The sequence below is a fragment of the Lolium rigidum genome, chromosome 3, assembly GCF_022539505.1.
Source record: "Lolium rigidum isolate FL_2022 chromosome 3, APGP_CSIRO_Lrig_0.1, whole genome shotgun sequence".
Taxonomy (NCBI): domain Eukaryota; kingdom Viridiplantae; phylum Streptophyta; class Magnoliopsida; order Poales; family Poaceae; genus Lolium; species Lolium rigidum.
The window spans coordinates 365,019,527-365,032,170 of NC_061510.1; the positions used below are offsets into that span (position 1 = coordinate 365,019,527).

The 12,644-nt window shown below is 49.5% G+C and overlaps 2 protein-coding genes across 2 annotated transcripts; one reads left to right on the forward strand and one right to left on the reverse strand.

Annotated features, from left to right (window-relative positions):
• Positions 1-2,152: 2,152 nt before the first annotated feature.
• Positions 2,153-3,458, forward strand: LOC124697359 (pentatricopeptide repeat-containing protein At1g77405-like). Its single transcript, XM_047229963.1, has one exon. It carries the CDS (start codon positions 2,153-2,155, stop codon positions 3,410-3,412), a length of 1,260 nt encoding a protein of 419 aa, XP_047085919.1. The 3' UTR covers positions 3,413-3,458.
• A 1,504-nt stretch (positions 3,459-4,962) lies between these two features.
• On the reverse strand, positions 4,963-8,305 carry LOC124704213 (endoglucanase 10). The gene is made up of 6 exons (XM_047236453.1): positions 7,776-8,305; positions 7,023-7,330; positions 6,426-6,887; positions 6,062-6,197; positions 5,806-5,978; positions 4,963-5,707 (listed from the first exon to the last, which is right to left on the reverse strand). The coding sequence occupies exons 1-6, from the start codon at positions 8,152-8,154 to the stop codon at positions 5,297-5,299; spliced, it is 1,869 nt and encodes a 622-aa protein (XP_047092409.1). The 5' UTR covers positions 8,155-8,305; the 3' UTR covers positions 4,963-5,296.
• Between the last annotated feature and the right edge of the window lie 4,339 nt (positions 8,306-12,644).

Here is a 12,644-nt window from a genome sequence, read left to right on the forward strand (position 1 = left end):
ACGATACACCCCCCCCCCCCAAGTGAATCACTTCTCATTATACAAGTTATTAAGTAAGGCAAAATAGTATGTGGCCATAAAATATTGGCCAAATACACATCTATTATTTATTATATATATTGAAAGAAATATACATTAATAAACCACGTCATCCAAACTATTTTTAACAATTAGATTTAAATTTTTTGGTCATGATTTAACAATGGTCAACACTCCGTAATCCCATTAGACATGGTCAAAAACTATCATACCAGATAAGACATGTGAAAACAAAACGGATCAATGGTGTCAAAAAAATATATTCATACATGATCGTAGAGACGTCCGATAAAAAGAAAAAGGAAACTGCTTACGCTAGGTAGCTAGAACATGGTGCCAACTTTGGTAACGTAGAAATAGAGGATATCTTATAACATGAAGATTAAACTGTTTAAATTCAGTCGCTGCATGAAAATAAAGCAGCTCGATCGTAATAAGCCACGGCGATGCCATCCCCTCCATGCATGCAAATCGGCGCCGCGAGCAAGCAGAAAGAGAATAATAGACTGATTAGGGTATGTTTAATTATACATTTATTTTGGTTGACCATCCATCGATTTATACTGCTCTGTCTAGAGTAATGTGGATCGAAAATAAGAACCACGAACTGCATGCGCGTACAAACCTAATAGACTTCACTTTTCTCAAAACCAATAGCTTGAAAAGAAAAAACAAAGTGTGATACAATTACAAAAAAAGAATTGGAGCTGTCAAAGAAAAATTTAAACCTGAAATTTAAGGTTAATACATGGACGTGAACACTCCAAATAAACCTTATACCTTCTTTTACGAATGATAAATATTATACCACTAAAAGAGGGTGTACAGTCATTACATTTTATAGGGTTTATAAATATATTCCAATTTATTAAATGATTAAAGTGATGTTACATTGTACATAGTTGCCACCCAAAGTTACAGATCAATTAGGAGAACCAGACTGCTTAAAAATTACAGAAAAATGATTATGATACAACAAATGAAAATTCTTACCATATGTTTTCCCACCAACCAACAAGATTTGTTTATTCGTTTTGATAATAACTTTGCGTTCTTCCATTAAAAAGTTATCTAAATCTTAAAATGGTTATACAAGAACGTGACCAAATTACCATGAGTTGTTGTGTGTTTAACAGATTTTTTATCCATTTAAATCACTTTCTCATACATGTTCATAACAAATCATAATTATAATAATAAAGCACATGTGATGAACCAAAGATATAGAGAATTGTTGTAGATATCTCAAGATAGACCAATAAATTCGACCGACTAACCACAACCGTTACTTTTCGATAACCTATTGTTATCTTCAAACTTATTATAACCATACATAAACCCTGTATTTTATTAATTTTGAATAACATTAATCTTAGTAATTATACCTAAACGTCATTACATGACACATTATTCACGCACTAACATATATGTTTTGTTAAGTGTAAATCGATCATAAATTTATGAGTATACTCCGAGATTTAAACTCAGGTGGAGTAACATGAAATAAAAACTTTGTCTTATCTTGCATTATAAATTTATTTCTATGTAATCATCAAATATCACCACATATAAAAGTCACATATAGTCATTGCTACGTTATTTTTCCAGCACAATTCAATATTAATATTAATATCCACTCACAAGTGATATTTGTTTAGCATAATATTTATGGTGACTATAGAACCATGTAATTCTACAGTATAAGTTTTGGTAGAACATAAAAAGATAGGCATACTCGGGGCTTGCCCTCGCATTTGCGAGGGCCACCCTGCTAGTTTTTATAAAAACAACAACGCAACAGAGAGAGGTAGATTAGGGTTTTTTCCTTTCTTCCCGACACACGCCATCCTGGGGTGTCCAGGGGACTTGGTGGCCTCACCTCTGTAATGGACTTCGTCATTTCTCCTCAATCTTAATACAAAACGCGCAGATCTCCTGCGGGTACTCGAAATAAAATAAAACAGCAACAAACTCATGGACTCATGGCCCATTTCCGGTACAAGAGAAAAGAGGGAAAGCCCGCAGCCACAGCACTATTTTCCCGGGTCATCAAAACGCAACTGCAGCAGTGTCGAGTGATCCCGGAAAAAAACAAACTCCAAAACCGGAATCGATGTCCTCCTCCCCGTCCCCATCGCCGTCGCCGTCCCGCCTCGTGCCGCAGCTCCTGGTGGCGCTCCTCCAGCGCCGCCGCTTCGACGACACCCTCCGCCCGCGCGCCACCTTCCGCGGCTTCTGCCCGTCCTCCATCGCCGCCTCGCTCGCCGCCATCCCGCGCCTCCTCCTCCCGCGCTCCGCGGGCCGCCTCTGCCCGCAGCGCCCATTCCCCTCCCCGTCCTCCTCCTACCACCGCCGCGTCGTCGCCGCCCTCACCCTCGCCTTCCTCAACTGGTCCCACTCCGACGCCAGCCCGCTCACCGAGGCCCCGCTCCGCGCCGCCGCGCTCTCCCTCGCCCGCGCCCGCGCGCTCCCCGCCCTCTTCGGCCTCCTCCGCGCGCACACGCCGCTCGTCTCCACCGCCGCGCTCACAGACGTCATCCGCGTGCTCGGCGAGGAGGGCCTCCCGCGCCAGGCCCTCGCCGCCTTCCACCGCGCGCGCCAGCTCCGGTGCTCCCCGGACGCGCAGTGCTACAACACGTTAATCGCGGCCCTGTGCCGGAACGGCCGGTTCCAGGAGGCCAGGTTCCTGCTCGACCAGATGGAGCGCCCCGGCGCGCGCTGCAGGCCTGACCCCTACACGTACACGGTGCTCATTTCCTGGTACTGCAAGATCGGGGTGGGGACCGGGTGCCGGAAAGCCGCCAGGAGAAGGATCTACGAGGCCGGGAGGCTGTTCCGGAGGATGGGCGAGAAGGGGCTCGACCCGGACGTCGTGACCTACAACTGCTATATCAATGGCCTGTGCAAGACGTACCGGGTGGAGCGCGCGCACCAGGTGTTTGATGAAATGGTCAGCAAGGGGTGCACACCGAACCGGGTTACGTATAACTCGTTCGTGAGGTATTATAGTGCTGTGAATGAGGTTGACAAGGCTGTTGAGTGGATGAGGAAGATGGTGGCAAGGGGGCACGGGGTGGCGACATCAAGCACGTATACGCCACTTATCCACTCACTATACGAGAGTGGGCGGGTTGGGGATGCAAGGAAGTTCATGATTGAGATGGCGGAAAGTGGGCATGTGCCCAGGGAACACACCTACAAGCTTGTGAAGGATGCAATTGAGGAGGCCGGTGAGGAGGCCTTGCCGCCAGACCTCTGTCGCTCCATCGATGATGGCATCAAGGAAAGATTTCAGCACATCATGCGGATGAAGCCCATAATGAGACCAGTGACAAGATTATCCAGGACCAACATTGAGCTTGTGCAAACTTAACACTTGACAGGTTGATCCTGCACACAGAAGGTTTTTGATTGAGATGTCTAAGGGCCGTGCTAATGCAATGTGAGTTGTTGAAGACTGACTAGCGATGCTCTGGGTGGAAGTTTTGCTGAAAGACCCTTGTCCCTGAGATGACATGAGTTCAGTGTTCAGCTTCGCTCCACTGTTAGATGGGCTATTCAATAGTCGAATGCTGTTTACGTTCTTGGCTTGGTTCGGTGATGAGGCTGAAGCCCAAAACGCCACCAATCTACTCACAGGATTATTCGGAGGCAAAGATGAAGTGGATTTGTGGAAGGTAAATAATATCTATGATTCTCCTCACAGTCATAAGGTGTTTGATGAAATGGTTAGCAAGGGGTGCATTGTTAGGTATTATAGTGCGTTGAAATGAGGTTGACAAGGCTGTTAAGTGGATGAAAGAGATGGTGGCAAGGCAGAAAGTGGGCATCTTACCAGGGAACACACATACAGGCTTGTGAAGGATGCAATTGAGGAGGCCCCAGTGAGGAGGCCTTGCCGGCAGACCTCTGTCACCCCATTGGAAAGATTTCAGCATGTCACGCGGAAAGATTTTCTCTTCTTGTTTTGGTTCCTGGCTTTGCCATTGTACAGATTTCCCCCTATTTATAATGCAAAAGGAGAGCTCCTCCTGTTCACGTCAAAATGTCATGCGGATGAAGCCCATAATGCGACCAGTGACAATATTATCTTGGACCAACATTGAGCCTGTGCAAACTTGACACATGAGAGGTTAATCCTGCATGCATAAAGTTTTTGATTGAGATGTCTAAGGGGTGTGATAATGCACGTGTAAAGACTGTGCCTAAGAGTGTTCTGGGTAGGAAGCTTTGCTGAAAGAGCCTTTCCCCTGTTACATGATGAGCTCAGGAAAAAAGCACCGTGATGACAATGAAGCCCAGAATGCCACCAATCAGTACTAACAGGATTATTCTGAGGCAAAGATGGAATGGATTTGTGCAGAAGGTAAATAATGTCTGAGATTCTTATCATTCTCAAAATTGACGTGGGCATAATTTCTGCACGACAAGATTGGTCAGTTGTTGTTTACAAGTAGTAGAACTTTTGTCACTGTACATTTCTGGGATAATGTATTTTGCAGTATGACCAAATAGAGAAATTGCCTTTTTCTTATCATCATTATCTTTTTCAGTTTACAATATCAAGAAATTTATAATACACATTTCGTATTATGTGACCCCCACCAAACATTGTTATTTCCCTTTTCCATGTTCCTTGCTTTGTTTATACATTATAAGTTGACATCATATTTATCACGAGGAATTGGTTTCTGTCGCTCAGGACTACACATGTTCGTTATCAGATTTGCCAGTAATGGTGAGGGAAATTTTGGGTTCTCTGTTCATAATTACATAAATACTGTAATTCTTGGCTATGGCACCATTGGGATAACAGCTATATTAGCAGTGCATTCTCCATTGCTATATAATGTCTGAGAATTTGGTGAAGATACTGCCCATGAAGTGTATAGCGTCTATGCAAATAAGATGAAACAAACTGTATGAAGGTCACACATCCTTTACTATACTGTGACGAAAAAGTCACTCCTATAAAACAAAAGGGCTTACAAAGGTACCATTTCTACAAAAAGAACTTCACACGTGAACTCGGAATATGAATAACAACAAGGACCTCAAAAATTAGTTTCTCAAATTGCACACAACTTCCACTCCATGGCTGACAGATGATTTATACTGATCCGTCATACCGATACAGAAGTAGAAACTCTCTGTAAGCTTATGTTGCTGCTTTCTGTTTGTGGCCTTTGCTGTATATCAAACAACCATCTGTTGCTCCCTCCATTTGATGCTTATGAATGTTGAGGGATCTGACTCTTCATGGTTTCCAAGCTGATGGTGGTGGTGGTGGAGTTGGGAACATTGGGGGAACTGCTGAGAAGATGGTGTTCTTATCAATCGAATTTCTGCTGCCGGTATCGATGTCAGCTAGAGAAATCAGTGCTGCAACCAAGCCAGCATTTGCTGCAAGAGTAGGCTCTGTGTAATTGTAGTTTGTGCGGATATCCTTGAAGCCATCGTGCCTGTCAGGACCAGCAACCATTGCTCCGATGAGGACATTAGGGTTTGCCTTTTTAGACTCCCTCCATTTAAAACCTCCTTTGCATCCGTACTTGACACCGTTATGAGGGATTGATGCCCCTCTGTGATGAACACGCTTGGGGTACTTCTTCCCATAACCCACGACATAGCTCATCTTTTGTGGGTTCTTGCCTAGGATGTAATCGAGCTGCAAATTGAAGGGTTTTGAGTGTCAGTTAACTGATTCCTGCTAACGTAGCATTACACAGTATTTAGTCAAGATTATCCAGTAAACAAAACCCCTACCTGTGACTTTGCAAACTTGCGGAGGACATCTGTCTTGTAGAAATTAGGTCCACAGTACCACCCTGGTGTATCAGCAGTGTCCAGATAATCAGCATACAAAGAGGCAAGGAAAGCCGCATTGACAACATACTGAAGTGGCTGCGGCCTTCCATGGTTGAGTTGTATCAATCCTCCTGCAAATCACCGGCTACTTAGCTTTCCTTCGTGGAAATGGAGTTAGGAAGGAAGTGAAAAACAAAAGAGGGACATCACCAACCTTTAGTGAAGTTGAATGAATTGTATACTGGTAGATATGAGCACATGACATTGTCAGTTTGGTTGTGGAAGGTCCTTAGTATTTCTTCGTAAGGGTACCCTGGGCTTAGGAAGAGCCGCAACCTGCTGAGAAGAACCTGGACAATGTAGAAAGTGTTAATGCTGGATCATCCCCCTTTGAATGCTGCAGTCACTATCTTTTTCCATATAATAATCTTACTATAATGATTCCTTCCGTAACGCTAATATTCTTTTTCTTCTCATTCAGATGATGTCAGACCGCTGTTTGTTGCCCCTTTGGTGCTAAATCCTAAGCATTTCTAACTCATCCCAGTTGACTGAGCATATGCATGAAGGATGCTAACCTGAGATCCTGGAAGTTTGTCATCCCAGGTGAACACTCCATAATTTGGACTGCCAAGCCAAAACGCTCCCGCATGCTTCGCCATTCCTGGAGCCGTGGCGACCGTGAGGTAGGACGTGTTCCCCGTGGCGAAGTACATCCAGGCACCACCCCAGACAAACTCGTCCCAGTAGCTGGTGGAGTTGTAGAACAGCGACTGGTCAGAGCCATTGGGGCTGTATCGGCCCCGCTGCACTCTACCGAACTTGTAAAGTGCCTTGGCGCCGTGAACGAGCTTGTCAGAGTATGCCTTGTTGTCCTTGAACACTATGGAAGCCGCTGCGAGGGCAGCGGCCATTTCAGCGGCAAGGTCAGAGCAAGAGTGGCACTCGATGACAGGCCTCTTGTAATCGATATCCTCTGGTCTCATCCAGCAGTAGTGGTCGTTTGGCGAGGGGCCCTTGGAGGTGTCACCTATACCCACCTGCAACAAGAAGATTATGTGACATCAGTGATCTGCTGTACCTAGAGCCTGCTGATGTGTTGCAAAAGGGGCACTGAAAGTTTACTCAATTTATCAGAACATAGCAAATTAATGAGGGCGCTGAGATGATCGAACCTGGGCGACGATCTTATCGATGGTGTCGGCGGAGGAGTTGAAGGTCTTGAGCATGTAGTCGGTGCCCCACTTGATGATCTCCTTGACGTGGTCGAGCTCGCCGATCTTCTCATACTTGGCCTTGTACTCGATGACGGTCCAGCTGAGCATGGTCATGGACCAGGCCATGGGGTAGTTGAACTTGATGGCGTCCCCCGCGTCGTAGAAGCCGCCGACCAGGCTCTTCTTGGCGGTGCTGTCGGAGAGGCCGTCCTTCATGCAGGAGTTGCCCCTCCAGCTCACGCCGTTGTGCTTGGGCAGAGGACCGGCTGGCAAAATTCAGAACCATGATGCCGCGTCAGAATTCAGAAGGTGCACATTTTGTTGTCGGTGGGTGCACCCATTTAGCTCATCAGTCAATTTGGTTGCTCCGCCCTATAGATTGGCTTTTCAGATGTGTGTGGAGACAATTGTTGCTTTTTCACTCGTGGATTTCCTTGTGGTTAAATAAAGTATATAGTAGTAATTCAGTTAGATCTCGAGCATGCTAAATGTAGAAACAGAGGATGAGCTGGCAGCCGTAACCACAAGGGAAGAGAGTGAGAGGAGGACAAAAAGGGGCATTAACCAAGAATTGTTTGCATGTCGCTCGTTTCTATGCAGAACCGGATCTGAGCTCCGGCCGGCGGGTGCAGCAGCCTTGTCGGAGAGACGAACGGAGGAGAAAGAAAGGAGGAAACTGAAAGGAGAAATCAGAAGAAAGAAAGGACTCACATCGCTGCGCGTTGAAGAACATGAGCGCCTTGTGCAGCGCGAGCGTGTACTCGTCGGGCGGCGGTGGCGCGGGCTTCTTGTGCGGGACGAGCTTGACGATCATCATGACGAAGCCGATGAAGAGGCCGACGCCGAGGATGGTGCCGACGGTCCACATAAAGATCTTGCGGTCGATGACCATGCAGCCGATGTCGACGTACTTCTTCTTCTTCTTGCCCGCCTGGTCGCCGGGGCCGGCGAGGAGCCAGCTCTGCTGCGTCTCGTCCAGCTGGTGCCGCATCATGGCGCCGCGGTCCAGGTCCCGGCTCCGGTCGTCGTCCGTCGCCGAGTCCGCGTTCGAGATCTCCAGCGTCCCGCCCCACGGGTCCCGCCCGAACATCTTGCCGACGCCGCTGTTCCTCCTCCGACGACGATGGTTACTACGACCACCACCACGGCAATGGCCGGAGCCGCGCGCTCGGGTGTGCCCGAGCACGGCCGGTGACGATGGAGCTGCTGGTAATCGGTGATGAGCGAGAGCAGAGTACTACCACGAATGATGTCCGGATGGTGTGGTGCTATGTTATGATGGAGTGAAATGGAGAGACGGAGGAGGGTGGTTGGTTGGGGCGTTGCTTTCGTCCCGCTTTGCCCGTCCTTTCGGTTTGGTCTCGTTGCCGCTATCGGGTGGGTTGGCTTCTTGCTGGTGCGCCCGCCGCTTACAGTGGCCGTGTGGTGGCCACTCCACTTCACTCGCCTCTGTACCCTGTCCCTGTGGCCCGTGCGCATCACTCGCCACTTTACTTACCACCGGAACCTGCCTGCCAGTAACTTTTGTAGAGGAGTAGATCTGATTGGAACAGGCGCATGCCTTGGGCGCTTGTAGCTTCTCGAACTGCGTCTACGTACGTGCCAAGGAAATATTCACTGCGCAGGTGCCAATAATGCGACCACAGCTGCTACAGGTAGCTAGCGTCAAGCTAACATTTCCCCTGAATCGCTTTCGCTTTGCGGAATGGAGCGGTTGCCGTTGCTCCAAGCTTGAAGCAAAGTCATTATTTGTGAAGAAGAAAACACTTGAGCAGCATGCGATCCGGGTGCCTGCTGTTTGCGTCTTTCTTTTAGCAATCTACATTTCTGATCTGTGTGGATATGTAGTTAGCCATATGAAAAACCAGGTGCGGTGGGGGGACAGGGTAGGTTGGATACTTGAATTGGAGGGGAAGAAGACGACGCCATGCCGCATGTGGCGGGGACGGACGGGGAGAGGTACCACGTCCACGTAGCTATGTCGTATAGCCCGGCCTACGCAACTTGACCTGATGATGCCCGTTGCCCTTGTATGTATTGTATTGTATGCCGCGGTACTATCTTCTATATTTCTTTGCAATCTAGGGAAAAGTTTGTTAGCGTAGTAGATAACCACCAGTCCATTTTAAAAGTGTACCCCTGCATATTAGGACAATGCGTCATCTGCAAGACCCCTGTATTATAACGGGATGATTCCTGGCTAGGCTCTCCACCAGAATCTAATCACTCTAGTCTCTATATAATGCTATATATAACAAACAGAGAGATTTGGTTAGCATTGTTTATATTCCACTAGGATTTAGGGAGGTGATAAGTAAGGTCAGGAATGTTGGTAGTACGACAGTTCCATATACAAACTGGGTTTGCAACGAGCAGTGCGATGCCGACAGGGCTACGTGCTAGTAGTACTTCAATAGGCATAAACACCGTCAAATTTGTTTGTACGCCCATCTTTTACCACTGCGATTACTACTCCAGGAGTACATGGTATTTCTGTCCTGAAAACGGTACAACTCGTAGGAATTAAGAAAAGCTCTTGCGTACTGAGAAGAGTAGCTGCGCCCTGCCAGGCGAAGCGTGGGGGCAGGCAAACGGTTGTTGGGGAAGTAACACGCAATTAATTTGCCTTGATGTGTGCATTGCACACCTCAACAGGTGAGGTGTCACACTCTCACGAGCTGGGCTAGTTACTCAAGCTCTATCATCTTCTTCTGTTGGCAGTGGCAGGATGGGGACTAATCAGCAGCAACAAAACATTGATAAACAAATATCGCTATATCCTGCAACCATTACTAGTAGCATAAGAGCATCTCCAGCCGCGTCCCCCAAACCGTCCCCCAAACCGCGCCGGATTGAGCGTTTGGGGGACGTGTTTTGTTCGTGTCGCGTTTGGGGGACGTCGCTCCCCAGCCGCGTCCCCCAAACGCCGCCCCCAAACATTTAAAATAATTTTTCTTGGCATTTTTATTTCAATTTCCACAAACTAATACATAATTGGGAACGTGGTTTACACGAAGACATAGTTTGGAACATGGTTTTCCACAAACTAATACATAGTTTGAACCATGGTGGACACAAATATAAAATATTGCAAAAAAACTAAACCTAACTAGGCCGTGCATCGAAGGTTTCCGTGTTCGCTCGCTAAGAAACAACACTCCAGGACACACCCAGGTCACCTAAACCGGAAAATCCAGCGGGAGGATGGTGCCCTTGTTGGTTCTACCGATGAGGCGAACGAGCGTAAACCTCCGTGCACGTATTCGCTGCGAAGAAACAACACTCGGCCGTCCTCCGAGTCGGTCGTTGCCGTCGCGGGAGTCCCCGTCGACGTGGTAGTCCCGGCGGTGGCCGACTCTCGTCGAAGACCTTGATGCTCATGTCCCCGTTGCCGAAGTAGGAGAACACGAGGATGAAGCCGGCTTGGAGGCCGTGGTGGCGCGCGAACTTCTCCCGGCCCGATGTTGAGGTACATCTTGCCGCGCGCGTCGTAGATCGCGTCGACGATCCACCGGCGTAGCCGCACGAATGCTCCCGCGGATGCATCTTGCGCGGGCGTACGCCGCCGACGTACTCGGCGAAGGAGTCCCGGCAGCCTCTCGGATGCCGCGCGGGTCGCCCTTGAGGACGTGGACGAACTCGAACGAGACGTCCGCTCCACGTTCATCTCCGACGATGAAGACGACGGCGCGGGAGGCGACGACGATCGTTCGGCCTATGCCGCGGCCACGACCACGACCACGACCACGGCCGCGGCCGCGAGGTCGGCCTCCGCCTCACCGGACATAGCGGCGAGTCTTGTTGAGAGATGGTGGCGGCTAGGGTTTGGGAGAGAGGCGCTAGGGTTTGTGTGTGAGAGGGACGACGAGAGGCGCCCTTTTTGTAGGCCGGAGGGGCGGATGAGCGGTGGCGCTCATTAACGCCGGCACGCGAGCTAGGCGCGACGGGACGCGTCGGCCGCGCCCTCTGCGGAACCGCACCGTCGCTGCGGAACCGCACCGTCGGCTGCGCGCCAATAACTTCCGTCGTGAGGTAGGCGACGGTTAGGTTAAAATTAATTGTGCCGCCGACGGGTCGGCCCCGCCACTCCCCGCCTCGCTTTTCGTTGTGTCCGGCGTCCCCGGAGCGTCCCCTGTGGGACGGGGACGGGCTCAGGGCGCCGGACACCGTATGGCGCGCCGGACAAAAAAGGGCTTTGGGGAACGCGGCTGGAACGCTTTTTTTAAAAAAAAACCGGCGCGCCCCAAATCCCTTTGGGGGACGGTTTGCGGGACGCGACTGGATATGCTCTAACAAATGTATAATTTGATGGAGGCGAATGAATGATGAAAGTAAACAAATCGAGATCTGGGCGAGCTGTCGGTGGACTGCTGTCGGTGGGGATGATTCCTTGGACGCTTGCCCAAGACTCATGTCACGCCCGTCAGAGGGAGGTCATGTGCCTTGCCACTATTTTCTTTTTGGAAAAGAAACGATGCATCATTCGTTCAACCCGGTCGCATGGCCCGGTTCGCCAAGGACCCGGCTTCGCTTTGTTTTCGTTTCATAGGAATCAAATATTTCCTTTTTGAATTGGTCTTTGTTTTCTAAGGCGACCTGTTGGATTCGGTCTAGTATTTGTATTTGCTTTGTGGAGAGAAAAGTGGCAGTCCTACGAATTCGTAGATGCTCCAAAAGGAGTGAATGGCTGCTCCTGTGCTCCAATGGAGACTGGAGTCTCGAGTGGAGGGTGGAGAACGTAGATGCTATTTTGGGCGTATATAGAAAGGTAAAAAATGGAGATGCTCTCGTATAACCAGGGAGAGGCTGCGGATTCGGTCAGGCGCTGTGGCCTGAAAGTGTCGGCAGGCAAATCCGGTAGGAAAATGCCTTGTCTCGCGCGCAGCACTGAAACCCAGGGAGATTCGCCTGTCCAGGGAAAGGGCCGTGAGTGACCGTGAGACCTGCTCAGTCCAGCCCTACCGTTGGCTAGCTGCTGGGTAGACCTGGTTCACCGCAGGCGCCTCTGGAGAAAGGCCATGATTGGAATGGGATTTGGGGTTCTGTTTGTATGGCCAGTTCCTGTTTTGGAATCATCTCGGGCGCCTGAGTAAATTACACAAATCTACCACAATTAAGGCAGTGGTCACAGGTTAGTACCATTCTTGGAAATTTTTGCTAAAAACTACCACTTCAGAGGTAATGAGCAACAGATAGCGCAAATACAAGTTTGAGAGCGTTTTAAGGGCCGAGGGCCCACTGTCAGGCCGAACGGCCGTTTCCTCTCGTCAGGTACCGAAGCGCTGGTAGCCCACTGTCAGTTGCCGGCGTCGGTGTCGTGGGCACGGGGCGCCGGAGAGGAGGATGCCGGACACAGCCGCCACGGCGCCCGCGTCCATCAGCGCGGCGCGGCCCTCCGTGCAGCCCCCACGTTGTAGATGACCATGATCGCCAGCATGCGTATGGGCGTCGGCGACGGTGAGCAGGGCGCCCCCGACAAGCGCGCGACCTTGGTCTGGTTCACGACGGCGAGGGAGAGGTGTTAGACCGCCATCCCAGCGTCGCGCCGCGCGCGCGGGTTTTGGGCAGGGGAAGTGAGGA